Below are 15,420 nucleotides of genomic sequence, written 5' to 3' on the forward strand. Positions count from 1 at the left end.
ACCCCATAGTGTTCCTCTGAGTGGATATTCTCTTGCTTTTGCTTATCCTGTGTTGCTATCATAAAAAGGATAAGCTTTTTAAAAATGGCAATATATTGATTTTCACCATTTTTTCTTTGTTTTTATTTATTTATTTAATTTATTTTTTCTGAGAGAGAGTCTTGCTGTGTTGCTCAGGCTGGAGTGCAGTGACACGATCTCAACTCACTGCAACCTCTGCCACCTGGGTTCAAGCGATTCTCCTGCCTCAGCCTCCCCAGTAGCTGGGATTACAGGCGCCTGCCACCACACCCAGCTAATTTTTGTATTTTAGTAGAATGCGTTTTCACCATGATAGCCAGGCTGGTCACAAACTCCTGAACTCAGTGATCTGCCCACCTCAGCTTCCCAAAGTTCTGAGATTACAGGCGTGAGCGACTGTGCCCAGCCTGTTTTTAAATTATAAAAGTAATACATGCATTAGACTGATTTTTATAATAATAATATTTATTCTTACAGCTTGATTAGAAATCATACTTTTTTCTGATCAAGCAGTAACACCTGAAAGACTCAATTGTTAGTCTTTCACCAAATGCCAAAAATCCTGGTAAATTCCCTTTCAAAGAAACACTTGCCTAACTTTTAAAATTCAATAGTATTAGATAAATTACCACTGGAAAGACTATTTTTCAAAAACGTTCTGTGCGAAAGAGACCGTGGTAAATTAGAGTTACTGTAAGAATTAAACAAAATAATGTACAGAAAATAAGTGCTCAATGAATTCTGTTAAGTCAAAATCTGCCATGATTGGAAGCAGCCTTCTTGAAAATAAAAGTTAGTGGGCCAGGCGCTGTGGCTTGCGCCTGTAATCCCAGCACTTTGGGACGCTGAGGTGGGTGGATCACTAGGTCAGGAGTTCAAGACCAGCCTGGCCAATATGGTAAAACCCCGTCTCTACTAAAAATACAAAAAGTAGGCAGGCGTGGTGGCACGTACTTGTAGTCCCAGCTGCTCAGGAGGCTGAGGCAGAAGAAGGCAGAGGTTGCAGTGAGCTGAGATCGTGCCACTGCACTCCAGCCTGGGTGACAGAGCAAGATTCCATCTCAAAGAAAACAAAACAAAACAAAACAAAACAAAACAAAACAAAACAAAACAAAACACAAAAGAAAAAGAAAAGAAAGGTTAGTTTATATGTATTCAACTATGCTAAGTCCCATCTCTCCAGAGTTTTATATTGATGATTGATTAGCAACTTTCTCAAAGATCTCTTTACCACACCTCAGTAAAAATAAAAAATAAAAAAAAACCTAAGGAGAAAAAAAGATAATACCATTTACATTAGACTGATTTTTGACGTGAGTCTGCTTTAGTACCTAATATGCTATGTCCATTTAAAATTCTTTTTACATGGTCTGAAATTTTGTTTTCTTAGCAGGTTTCAACTTCTCTTAATCTACCTCCCCCCAAATTTTAAAATATTTTCTTGTTGTTATTTTTATTTTTAGCCCTCTCTCTTACCCATATTATTCTCCACCCTTTTTCAGTATGGTTTCTGTTCTGGATTCAGCGGGAATGTAGATTTCCTTCAACCACTTCATACCCGTTTCTTAGTTGAGACAGATTGCCAGAGTCCAGTGTCATCTTACAGATTCTGTTGGTGTCAAAGGATGTTGCTTCTTTATATTGTGCTAAGAAAGCCCTTGTTTTGTATGGCTGTCTGTGACACGTTTCTGGATGACAGCAGCAATAATGCCTTCTACTTTCTAGGCAGAAGAGAGGCAAAGAGAGGAGCAGCTGGTCTCATTTGACAGGTAATGGAATTATTCATACAACCTGCTGGATAATTGAGATGGGAATTTATCTCATTAATACTTCTTTTAATTTTAAAAATTAATGAAAAAAATGGAGGGCAAAATAAAGGGGGACCTGGGGGGGATAACATAATCCACGGAATAAAATTAAAAAGTCAAAACCATGGGCTTTTCCAAGATCTTTGAGTTATAGAAGGAATAATTTCAAGATGAATAAAAAATTCAAAGAAACCATTGATGTCTATGTGTTAAGTAGAGAGCTTGACTCCCTAGGAATAAGTATGAACCCACACATCTACAGATTAGGAGGTCTAAGTCATCTTACCTCTAATTCAGATTAAAGCCCTTCAGAGTTCTTGGGTCTCTGTTTACTCATCTATAAAATGGAAGCAACCCAGCTTTCTAGGAGTATTGAGAGGAAAAGCAGACAATTTGTATCTGAATGATGTTTCTTTTCTTTTCTTTTCTTTTTTTTTTTTTTTTGGAGATGGAGTCTCACTGTTGCCCAGCCGAGAGTGCAGTGGCGTGATTTCAGCTCACTGCAACCTCCACCTCCCAGGTTCAAGTGATTCTCCTGCCTCAGCCTTCCGAGTAGCTAGGACTATGGGTGCCCACCATCATGCCCGGCTAATTTTTTATATTTTTTTTTAGTAGAGGTGGGGTTTCACCATGTTTGCCAAGATGGTCTTGATCTCCTGACCTTGTGATCTGCGCACTTCAGTCTCCCAAAGTGCTGGAATTACAGGCGTGAGCCACAATGCCCAGCTCTGAATGATGTTCTTAACATTTCCAAACTAGTCCCATAGAGGTTTATTGCTGGTATTAGTTCAGAACTTGATGTGTTTTAGCATAGATACACATCCATCCCTTCCCACTATACTATGAGCACCTCAAAGGCCTAGGGACTCTGTCTTAGTTTTGTATCTCTGGCATGTAGAGGACATTCTTTAAACATTGTAGAAGTGAAGTTATGATACTGTTGGGAAAACAATAATGGAATTTCTTTTCTTTTTTTTTTTTTTTTGAGATGGAGTCTCACTCTGTTGCCCAGGTTGGAGTGCAGTGGCATGATCTCGGCTTACTACAACCTCTGCCTCCCAAGTTCAAGTGATTCTCCTGTCTCAGCCTCCTGAGTAGCTGGGACTATAGGCACACACCACCACACCTGGCTAATTTTTGTATGTTTAGTAGAGACAGGGTTTTACTATATTGGTCAGGCTGGTCTTGAGCTCTTGACCTCATGATCCGCCTGTCCCAGCCTACCAAATTGCTGAGATTAAAGGCGTGAGCCACCATGCCCAGCCAATAATGGAATTTTAAAGTGTTTTATATCTAGTATAATAAGCAATATGTCTTCCTTTTAAATGCTTGAAAAAAAAGAGGCAGTGGGGCATGGTGACTCAAGCCTGTAATGCCAGTGCTGTGGGGGACTGAGGTGGGTGGATCACCTGAGATCAGGAGTTGGAGACCAGCCTGGCCAAGATGGTGAAAATCCATCTCTACCAAAAATACAAAAATTAGCTGGGCCTAGAGGCAGGACCCTATAATCCCGGCTACTCGAGAGGCTGAGGCAGAGGAATCACTTGAACCTGGTGGGTGGAGGTTGTAGTTAGCTGAGGTTGTACCACTTCACTCAGCCTGGATGAGAGTGAAACTCTGTCTCCAAAAAAAAAAAAAAAAAAAAAAGGCCGGGCACAGTGGCTCATGCCTGTAATCCCAGCACTTTGGGAGGCAGAGGCGGGCAGATCACGAGGAATCAGAATTTCAAGACCAGCCTAACCAATATGGTGAAATCCCATCTCTACTAAAATACAAAAATTAGCCGAGCATGGTGGTGCATACCTGTAATCCCAGCTACTCAGGGGGCTGAGGCAAGAGAATCGCTTGAACCCAGGAGGTGGAGGCTGCAGTGAGCCAAGATCGCACCACTGCACTCCAGCACTCCAGCACTCCAGCCTGAGTGACAGAGCGAGACTGTCTCAAAAAAAAAAAAGGGGCCGGGTGCGGTGGCTCAAGCCTGTAATCCCAGCTCTTTGGGAGACTGAGGCGGGTGGATCACGTGGTCAAGAGATCGAGACCATCCTGGTCAACATGGTGAAACCCCGTCTCTACTAAAAATACAAAAAATTAGCTGGGCATGGTAGCGCGTGCCTGTAATCCCAGCTACTCAGGAGGCTGAGGCAGGAGAATTGCCTGAACCCAGGAGGCGGAGGTTTCGGTGAGCCGAGATGGCGCCATTGCACTCCAGCCTGGGTAACAAGAGCGAAACTCCGTCTCAAAAAAAAAAAAAAAAAAAAAAAAAAAGGAAAAGGAAAAAGCAGCAAGTAGCCAGGCATGGTGGCTCAAGCCACTCACAGCACTTTGGTAGTTTGAGGCAGGATAATTGCTTGAGGCCAGGAGTTTGAGACCAGCCTGGGCAACAAAGCAAGACCCTATCTATACAAAAAAATAAAAAGAAAGAAGAAGGCTGGGCGCGGTGGCTCAAGCCTGTAATCCCAGCACTTTGGGAGGCCGAGGCGGGTGGATCACGAGGTCGAGAGATCGAGACCATCCTGGTCGACATGGTGAAACCCCGTCTCTAATAAAAATACAAAAAATTAGCTGGGCATGGTAGCGCGTGCCTGTAATCCCAGCTACTCAGGAGGCTGAGGCAGGAGAATTGCTTGAACCCAGGAGGCGGAGGTTGCAGTGAGCCGAGATCGTGCCATTGCACTCCAGCCTGGGTAACAAGAGTGAAACTCCGTCTCAAAAAAAAAAAAAAAAAAAAAAGAAAGAAGAAAAGAGTTAACAACATTTCATTAGCTTTCTGTTAAGAGAGTTTTTTATGGTTTTTTGTTTTGTTTTGTTTTTTAAGATGGGGTTTCACCATGATGACCAGGCTGGTCTTGAACTCCTGACCTCAGGTGATCCACCCACCTCAGCCTTTCAAAGTGTTAGGATTACAGGCGTGAGCCACTGCGTGCGGCTAGGTTGTTTGTTTTTTGTTTTTTAATAGAGATGAGGGTGTTGCTGTGTTAGTGTTAGCCAGGTTAGTCTTGAACTCCTGGCCTCAATTCTCCTGTCTTAGCCTCCCAAAGTGCTAGGATTACAGGTGTGAGCCACCGGGCCTGGCCTGTTAAGAGGTATTTAACCCAAAGCATAACCTCAAGGAAATTTCTGAAAACCAGAAGATGTGATTCTGTTGAACCAATTGGCAAGGCCCTGATAGGTCACTTAGCTTGCTCTTCTCCACCCACTTAGTACTGAAGGTACCAATGCAGTTTGGATTTTGAGAGTGCCCTGGAAGGTGATAGGTCAGTATAATTCATTGAGTTCAAATCTCTGGCTACTTTCCTTGTCTGGCAAACCCCAGTGAGATTACAGAGTATACCCCTAAATAGAAACAGCCAGGAGTCCCATCCCTCATAATTCTGCTGCATGTCCACTTTGCCCATGGAAGCTGAGTCTTTGTTTTCCTGGTATCATCAGCTCTTTGCTTCTGGATATGAAGAATGTGGCCCTCCAGGGCTTTGTATTGATAGCAGAGGAGTGTAACCCTGGTAATGTCTTTGCATAGGTTATGTTGGCAGTAGAGATGTTGGAGATATGTCTTGTTATGCTTTAGAGAGGAGAAATCACCTAAAGTGCTTATCTCCCTGCAGCCATGAGGAGTGGAACCAGATGCAGAGCCAGGAGGATGAAGTGGCCATCACTGAGCAGGATTTGGAACTTATTAAAGAAAGAGAAACAGCAATTCGGCAGCTGGAGGTGAGAACCAGGTCATTTTTTTGTTTGACTCAGTATGTCTACAGGTATCTGGACTCTTTAGTTCACCTTAATTCTCTCAATGATTATGAAAAATCGTAAAATGTGTCATTGTGTCATTTGTATTTTTTTCTGTCTCAGTGTAATCATGGTGGATTTGAACTGCTTCATTTGTTTTTTTGTTTTGTTTTGTTTTTGTTTTTGAGATGGAGTTTCACTCTTGTTGCCCAGGCTGGAGTGCAATGGCACAATCTCAGCTTACTGCAACCTCTGCTTCCTGGGTTCAAGTGATTCTGCTGCCTCAGCCCCCGAGTAGCTGGGATTACAGGCATGTGCCACCACACCCAGCTAATTTTTGTATTTTTAGTAGAGACAGGGTTTTGCCCTGTTGGCCAGACTGTTCTTGAACTTCTGACTGCAAGTGATCTGCCTGCTTCAGCCTCCCAAAGTGCTGGGATTACTGTCATGAATCACTGTGCCTAGCTAAAATATCCTTAAACCTGAGTTTTCTCCGGCTTAGCTTTCTTCAAAGGTAGAGGGCTGCCATCACTGGGATGTGGGGAGGAAAAAAGGCGGGAGAGAAATTTTGAGCTCCTCCTTGGCCTCCATCTGCAGCAGTGGTACAGAACCCTGACTGCACATGAGGATCACCTGGAGAAGATTTTTTTTTTTTTAAATGCACCGGCTTTGATCCACCAGTAATTATTTGATGGGATAATATGAAATTCCCACTTACTATATGTTAAAAACAGGCAAATATCTCTTAATTTTATATGGTTCAAAGTAATAATTTCTGATGAGGCCCTGGGCACAGGAAGTTTTTTTTTTTTTTTTTGAGACGGAGTTTCGCTCTTGTTACCCAGGCTGGAGTGCAATGGCGCGATCTCAGCTCACCGCAGCCTCCACCTCCTGGGTTCAGGCAATTCTCCTGCCTCAGCCTCCTGAGTAGCTGGGATTACAGGCACGCGCCGGCATGGCCAGTAATTTTTTGTATTTTTAGTAGAGATGGGGTTTCACCATGTTGACCAGGATGGTCTCGATCTCTTGACCGTGTGATCCACCCGCCTTGGCCTCCCAAAGTGCTGGGATTACAGGCTTGAGCCACCGGGCCCGGCCCATAGGTACTTTTTTTGAAAGTTCCCCAGGTGATTATAATGTACAGTCAGGATTGAGACCCACCCACTGCCCTAGAGGCCATTACTGTCTATATTTATTTATTTATTATTTATTTGTTGAGACAGCATCTCACTCCGTTGCTCAGGCTGGAGTGCAGCAGCACATTCTTGGCTCACTGCAACCTCTCTCTCCTGGATTCAAGCAATTCTCCTGTCTCAGCCTCCCAAGTAGCTGGGATTATAGGTGCCTGCCACCACACCTGGCTAATTTTTGTATTTTTAGTAGAGACAGGGTTTCACCATGTTGGCCAGGCTGATCGTGTCTGTTTTTAGATGGGATAGTTTATCCTTAAGTTATGATTACTTTATTGCCTTTAAAAATGTCACGTCTTGCCGGGTGCGGTGGCTCAAGCCTGTAATCCCAGCACTTTGGGAGGCCGAGGCGGGTGGATCACGAGTTCAAGAGATCGAGACCATCCTGGTCAACATGGTGAAACCCCATCTCTACTAAAAATACAAAAAATTAGCTGGGCATGGTGGCACGTGCCTGTAATCCCAGCTACTCAGGAGGCTGAGGCAGGAGAATTGTTTGAACCCAGGAGGCAGAGGTTGCGGTGAGCTGAGATCACGCCATTGCACTCCAGCCTGGGTAACAAGAGCGAAACTCCGTCTCAAAAAAAAAAAAAAAATGTCATGTCTTTATTCTTTTTCACCTAACTGAATTAATTGTCTAACATTAGAAATATGGCTTAGTAGCCGGGCGCGGTGGCTCAAGCCTGTAATCCCAGCACTTTGGGAGGCTGAGGCGGGTGGATCACGAGGTCGAGAGATCGAGACCATCCTGGTCAACATGGTGAAACCCCGTCTCTACTAAAGATACAAAAAATTAGCTGGGCATGGTGGCACGAGCCTGTAATCCCAGCTACTCAGGAGGCTGAGGCAGGAGAATTGCCTGAGCCCAGGAGGCGGAGGTTGCGGTGAGCCGAGATCACGCCATTGCACTCCAGCCTGGGTAACAAGAGTGAAACTCTGTCTCAAAAAAAAAAAAAAAAAAATATATGGCTTAGTACAATGGCTCACACCTGTAATCCCAGCACTTTGGAGGCTGAGGTGGGAGGATTGCTTGAGCTCGGGAATTCAAGACCAGCCTGAGCAATATAGCAAGACCTTATCTCTACAAAAAATAAAAAATTAGCCAGGTGTTGTAACATGCACCTGTGGTCCCAGCTACTCAGGAGGCTGAAGTCAGAGGATCACTTGAGCCCAGGAGATCGAGGCTGTAGTGAACCATGATCGTATCACTGCAGTCCAGCCTGGGCGACAAAGTAAGACTCTGTTTGAAATAATAATAATAATCTTTCCTTTAAAAAAAAATTACAGTTGACTTTCCATATATGCAGGCTTTACATCCTCAGACTCAAGCAACTGTGGATTGAAAATATTCAGAAAAAAAAAATAAAAGTAACAATACAACATTAAAAAAATACAAATGTAAAAAGCAATACAAAGCCAGGCACAGTGGCTCACACCTGTAACCCTAGCACTTTGGGAGGCTAAGGTGGGTGGATCACCTGAGGTCAGGAGTTCAAGACCAGCCTGGCCATCATGGTGAAACCCCATCTTTTTTAAAAAAAAAAAAAAACAAAAAACCAATACAATGTAACAATATTTTACATAACACATTGTATTAGTTCAATACATCAACACATTACTAATACAATGTAAGTGCTATGTAAAATAGTAATGTAACATTATATAAATAATGTAGAGATGATTTAAAATATAGGTGAGAATGTGCATCAGTTATATGCAAATACTATGCCATTTTATATCAGGGGCTTAGGGAGAGAGTCCTGGGACCAATCCCCTGCAGATACTAAGGGATGAATACTGTTAATAGCAGGGAGTAGGGTGAGCCATATGGAGCTAAGGAAAGAAATGTAATGGATGCCAGGAGTACAATGGATCATTTCACATTCAACAGAGGAAAGTCCAAATTCCTTAGCCAGGTTCAATTTTCATATCTAGGCATTTCCAAACTCTGACATGCAAATTCTATGCATGGCAAAGCTAGGTTATTTGCTCTTTACTGAGTTGGCTTTCTGTTTATATGACTTCTCCTTTGCTTTAAGGCACAACTCTTGTCCTACCTCTTCTGCAAAGTCTTCCTTTTCTCCACACCTTTCTTTTTTTTTTTGAGAAGGAGTCTTGCTCTGTCTTCAGACACCAGGCTGGAGTGCAGTGGCTCGATCTCGGCTCACTGCAACCTCTGCCTCCCAGGTTCAAGCAATTCTCCTGCCTCAGCCTCTTGAGTAGCTGGGACTACAGGTGTGTGCCACCACAGCCAGCTAATTTTTGTATTTCTTAGTAAAGACGGTGTTTCACCATGTTGGCCAGGATGGTTTCCATCTCTTGACCTCATGATCTGCCCGTCTCGGCATCCCAAAGTGCTGGGATTACAGGCATGCCGCCACTGCTCCCAGCCTTCTCCGAACCTTTCTATACCATTAATTCAGTCATTTCCTATACAGCACTCTTTCTTCTTATTTGTTTTATTGTGCACTTATTCTCCACCCCACCCCAGTTAGCTGTATTCACAGCAACTAGCAGACTGCCCCAACTATGGTAGACTCTTAGCAAGTGATTGAAATGCTGACAAGACTTATTTTAGCAGATAGTCTACTATAGCAGACTCTTAGCAAGTGATTGAAATGTTTGCCAAGTTTTGATTCCAGTTACCCTTCAAACCTGGGAGTTCCCATCAAATTTCCGTAGGGTCATTCCCCATATTAGCATCCTAAGACAGGTTTCCATTGTCCTCCTTCTGCCTGATCATGAGTCAGAAAAACCCAAATATAGATTGGACATGGTGGCTCACACCTGTAATCCCAGCACTTTGGGAGGCCAAGGCAGGTGGATCACTTGAGGTCAGGAGTTCAAAACCAGCCTGGCCAATGTGGTGAAACTCTACTAAAAAAAAACAAAAATTAGGGCTGGGCACAGTGGCTCATGCCTGTAATCCCAGCACTTGGTGGGAGGCCAAAGCAAGTGGATCATCTGAGGTCAGGAGTTTGAGACTAGCCTGACAAACATGGTGAAACCCCGTCTCTATTAAAAATACAAAAATTAGCTGGGCATGGTGGCACATGCCTGTAATCCCAGGTACCTGGGAGGCTGAGGCAAGAGAATTGCTTGAACCTGGGAGGCAGAGGTTGCAGTGAGCCGAAATTGTGCCATTGTACTACAGCCTAGGCAACAAGAGCGAAACTCCGTCAAAGAAAAAAAAAAAGTAGCCAGGCGTGGTGGCCAACACCTGTAATCTCAGCTACTGGGAAGGCTGAGGCAGGAGAATCACTTGAACTTGGGGGATGGAGGTTTGCAGTCAGCTGAGATTGTGCCACTGCACTCCAGCCTGGATGACAGAGCAAGACTCTGTCTCAAAAAAATTAAAAAGAAAAAAAGAATAGAACAGAAAGAAAAGAAAGAAGGAATGGAAGGGAGGGAGGGAAAAGAGGAGAAAGAAAGAAGGACGGGGAAGGGAGGGAAAGAAAGGGAAAGGAAAGAAGAGAGAGGAAGGAAGGGAGGGAGGGAAAGAAAGGGAAAGGAAAAGAAAGAAAACGGGAGAGAGAAAGAGGCCGGGCACAGTGGTTCACGCCTATAATCCTAGCACTTTGGGAGGCCCAGGCGGGTGGATCACAAGGTCAGGAGTTCGAGACCAGCCTGGCCAACATGGTGAATCCCCATCTCTACTACAGATACAAAAATTAGCTGGGTGGCCAGGTGTAGTGGTTCACTCCTATAATCCCAGCACTTTAGGAGGCCAAGGTGGGTAAATCAAGAGGTCAAGAGATCGAGACCATCCTGGCCAACATGGTGAAACCCCATCTCTACTAAAATTACAAAAATTAGCTGGGCTTGGTGGCATGTGCCTGTAATCCCAGCTACTCGGGAGGCTGAGGCAGGAGAATCGCTTGAACCCAGGAGGTGGAGGTTGCCGTGAGCCGAGATTGCACCACTGCAGTCCAGCCTGGTGACAGAGTGAGACTCTGTTTAAAAAATTAGCTGGTGTGGTGGGCATGCCTGTAATCCCAGCTATTCAGGAGGCTGAGTCAGGTGAATTGTTTGAATCCAGGAGGCAGAGGTTGCAGTGAGACGAGATTGTGCCACTGTACTCCAGCCTGAGTAACAGAGCAAGACTCTGTCTCAAAAAAAAAAAAAAAAAAAAAAAAAAGGAGAGAAAGAGGGAGAGAGGGAAAGGAAAGAAAGAAAAAGAGGAGAGAGAAGGGAGGGAGGGAGGGAAAGACCCAAATATAGGGGATTTTGCCAATGTTCAGTTCTTCCACTGCTGTTAGGAAAACACGCTGCAGTTCAGCCCACCAAGCTGATTTGTTTTTACCTTCTTTGATCAGAGCAGCAAACAGGATGTAGTCCATTCTCCTTGGAACTCCTATCCACAAACCATCAGCTTTTTGTCCATCGATTGGGAGTTACTATAGGGCATTATCCAGTGATGATAGAATCCAGCAATTCCTCACATAGTTCCAGAGTCAATCCCAGGGGAAAAGAGGCTCCTTATTTGTAGCTCCTCCTTGCATTCCTCAGATAGCATGATCTTGTATAAACATTTAAACTCTGTAGTCCACAGTCCCAGTGGTTGTCGTAGAGAGGCACTCACAGACCTTTGTCACAAAAGGCCTAGCAGCCTCTACATAGGGCTATCACACCAGGAATTTGTCTATATTAGTACTCTAGCCTTCTGCTGTACTGTTTGACTTGGGGAATCTTACTGGTTCCCATGTAGCATGTCCAATTAAAGTTACTTGAAGAGTGAGGTTATGTGCCTTCTGTTTTACAGTATTAGGTAGGCAGCAATAGATTATTTTCTGTTTATGGAGAAAGCTTGCTTTATAAAGCCTTAAAAACACATGTGTTAATAGCTAAACTTTAGGTACGTGAAGGAAACAAATCTTCTAACATGTTGCTTAATGTTAATTGTTTTTTTTTGTCTTCCTTAGGCTGACATTTTGGATGTCAATCAGATATTTAAAGATTTGGCCATGATGATCCATGACCAAGGTGATCTGATTGGTATGTATTATTGATACCTTTAACCTTAAGGTGAGTCGATAGTATTTGGCATGCACCTGTAATCCCAGCTACGCAGGAGGCAGAGGCTCAAGCGTCAACTGGGAGTTCGAGGCCAATGTGGGCAACACAATGAGAATCTGTCTATTAAAAAAAAGCAAGAAAAGGAGTTAGTCATATCAGCTATAGAATTAAAGTAAGTTTAGGAATGCCATTTTAAAAATTACCAAATTTATTTTTCTTAGCAATTTTCTTATGTTATCAAATGTAGAAATTAAAGTGAGGCCTTGTGAATATTCAATCCCATTGACTTGTTTCTTTGTAAGTCTTTGTTTAGAGAAATAACCGTCAGCTTCCCGGCTTTTATCTCTACAAACTTGCAAAATTATGGGGTTAGTAACTCTTTTTCTAAAGCTTTTTAAAAAGCTTTCTACATGGAAATAATTTCAAGTTTATTAAAAGTTGCAAAAAAAGGCTGGGCATGGTCACTCACACCTGTAATCCCAGCACTGTGGGAGGCTAAGGCGGGAGGATCACTTAAAGCCAGGAGTTCAAGACTAGCCTGAGCAATATAGTGAGACCCTCTCCTTATAAAAAAATTAGCCAGCCATAGTAACATTCACCTGTACTCCTAGCTACTCAGGAGGCTGAGGTGGGAAGATCACTTGAGTCCAGGAGTTTGAAGCTATATAGTGAGCTATGATTGTGCCACTGCACTGTAGCCTAGGTGATAGAGTGAGATCCTAGCTCTTAAAAAAAAAAAAAAGTAGAGGCCGGGCGCGGTGGCTCAAGCCTGTAATCCCAGCACTTTGGGAGGCCGAGGTGGGTGGATCACGAGGTCGAGAGATCGAGACCATCCTGGTCAACATGGTGAAACCCCGTCTCTATTAAAAATACAAAAAAAAATTAGCTGGGCATGGTGGCACGTGCCTGTAATCCCAGCTACTCTGGAGGCTGAGGCAGGAGAATTGCTTGAACCCAGGAGGCGGAGGTTGTGGTGAGCCGAGATCGCGCCATTGCACTCCAGCCTGGGTAACAAGAGCGAAACTCCGTCTCAAAAAAAAAAAAAAAAAAAAGTAGCAAAAATAAAAATATTACAAGGACCTTCTTTATACCCTTTACCCAGATTTACCTCTTGTTAGCATTCTACCCCATTTGCTTTATTATGTATTCTTTCTCTGTCTATGTGTATATACATAATTTTTTCTGAATCATTTATGGGTGAGTTAAATACTTCCTAGCCCCCCAAAATTTGGTGTTTTTTTCCCAAAGAATAGGGCTAGTCTCTTATCAAGGTAGTAACTTGATTTCATGGTGGATAGTTTGGTTGGTGGTAGTGAAACCAGACCCGTAACATCAGAAATCTGTTCAGTTTGCAGTCTTGAAACATCTGAATGTGTTAAAACATCCTCTGTCCTTCCTTTTGCAGATAGCATAGAAGCCAATGTGGAAAGCTCAGAGGTACACGTTGAAAGAGCCACTGAACAGTTACAGCGAGCTGCTTATTATCAGGTAAAAGCGGGTACCAAAGAAAGTCATTCTGTGTTTTAGATTTTTTAGGTTATCAGAGTACGTTGGCATTATTGAGAACAGCTACAGGCTTTTGCTTACATTTACCCAAAGGAAAGTAGTCATAATTGAAGTCCCAGTTCCATTTTTAGTATTTTTCTTTGCAGGTAGATCTACAAAAAATAATCAAACCTTGAATAAATTTACCAGAAGCCTCTTAGCTGCAAAGCTAATCCTATAAACTAGCATGAGGCCAGGTGTGGTGGCCAACGCCTGTATCCCAGCACTTTGGGAGACCAAGGCAGGCAAATCATGAGGTCAAGAGTTCAAGACCACCCTGACCAACATGGCAAAACCCCATCTCTACTAAAAATACAAAAAATTAGCTGGGCGTGGTGGCACACGCCTGTAGTCCCAGCTACTTGGGAGGCTGAGGCAGGAGAATTTCTTGAACCCAGGAGGCGGAGGTTGCAGTAAGCCAGGATCCCGACATTGCACTCCAGCCTGGGCAACAGAGCAAGACTCTGTCTCAAAAATTTTTTAAAAAATAAACCAGCATGATACCTAAATACAGCATAAGTCTGTTTTATATCCTGAACAGCTGAATGTGTTTCAGTTAGGATAGTAAGAAGTACAGTTAAAGTAGAAGACTTCATAGATATAAATGTTGACTGTTGCCATAGAGGATGGACATAGAATCAACTTTGCTATTTATATATGAATAAATAGGAGTAATTATTCTGAAACTATTCCTGTGATGTGAAATCCTTCTACATATTAGTTGAAACTCTGGTTTTTTTTGACTTACCTAGATCTTTATCTCAGAGTACAAATAATGTAAATGGAGTCCTTCTCATCTCCCTTCAATTTGGTATTGCATGGCTTTTTAGAAGTAAATCGCTTTTCAGCTATTTTCCATGTTCCTGGGATAGCTGTATTTTACCTGAGAGTGCTCATAAAGAAATCTGTATTTAATAATAGTGTTTCCTTTAAAAACTTTGTGATGAATTTAGTGTCCAAAAGTAAAGGAATAATTAGGTAAATTATATACATTCTTGCAATGTTGTATATGGGAATTAAGAGATGTTTATGAAGAGTTTATAACAGAAAAATGTTTATACTAAACATTAATTGAGGAAAAACATCAAACATCATACAGTGTGATCCCAATTATGTCAAATAATACACATAAATAACAAATCAGAAAGAAATACAATCAAAATGTTGACAGTTTTATCTATGGGTGATTTTTTTTCTCCCTCTACTTGCTGTATTTATTATATTTTTATTTTTATTTTTCTAAAGACAGGGTTTCACCATATTGGTCAGGCTGGTCTTGAACTCTTGACCTCAGGTGATCCACCTGCCTCAGCCTCCCAAAGTGCTAGGATTACAGGCGTGAGCCACTGCGCCCGGCGTTTTTTTTTTTTTTTTTTTTTTTTTTTTTTTTACAATGAACGTGACAGTTTATACATATTATAAAATGTTATTAAAATACATATGCACAGATAACTTATTGCACATAATGCCTGGCAGCACAGGTATAGCTCCTTTGCAAAATTCTATGTGGGGACTTGGAATTAAAACTTTAAAACCTGCACTACTCAACTGGTCATGGTGGTTCACACCTACAATCCCAGCCCTTTGGGAGGCTGTAGGCGTGGATTACCTGAGATCAGGGTTCGAGACCAGCCTGGCCAACATTGACGAAACCCCGTCTCTACTAAAAATACAAAAACCAGCCGGGCATGGTGGCATATGCCTGTAATTCCAGCTCCTCAGGAGGCTGAGACATGAGAATTACTTGAACCTGAGAGACAGAGATTTCAGTGAGCCAAGATTGTACCATAGCACTCCAACCTGGGTGAGTGACTGAGTGAGACTCTATCTCAAAAAAAAAAGAAAGGCCGGGCGCGGTGGCTCAAGCCTGTAATCCCAGCACTTTGGGAGGCCGAGGCGGGTGGATCACGAGGTCGAGAGATCGAGACCATCCTGGTCAACATGGTGAAACCCCGTCTCTACTAAAAATACAGAAAATTAGCTGGGCATGGTGGCGTGTGCCTGTAATCCCAGCTACTCAGGAGGCTGAGGCAGGAGAATTGCTTGAACCCAGGAGGCGGAGGTTGTGGTGAGCTGAGATCGCGCCATTGCACTCCAGCCTGGGTAAAAAGAGCGAA

At 43.0% G+C, this 15,420-nt stretch overlaps 1 protein-coding gene across 1 annotated transcript in view; it reads left to right on the forward strand.

The window, feature by feature from the left end:
• STX12 (syntaxin 12) overlaps nt 1–15,420 on the forward strand; it is a 54,391-nt gene that overhangs the window by 38,090 nt on the left and 881 nt on the right. Inside the window, exons 5-8 of the mRNA XM_074380349.1 lie at nt 1,747–1,790; nt 5,432–5,537; nt 11,665–11,737; nt 13,164–13,246. Of these exons, the coding sequence (XP_074236450.1) occupies nt 1,747–1,790; nt 5,432–5,537; nt 11,665–11,737; nt 13,164–13,246 (306 nt within the window). The remainder of the gene's footprint in view (nt 1–1,746; nt 1,791–5,431; nt 5,538–11,664; nt 11,738–13,163; nt 13,247–15,420) is intronic.

The sequence above is a fragment of the Saimiri boliviensis genome, chromosome 11 (genome assembly GCF_048565385.1).
Source record: "Saimiri boliviensis isolate mSaiBol1 chromosome 11, mSaiBol1.pri, whole genome shotgun sequence".
In the NCBI taxonomy this organism is placed as follows: Eukaryota; Metazoa; Chordata; class Mammalia; order Primates; family Cebidae; genus Saimiri; species Saimiri boliviensis.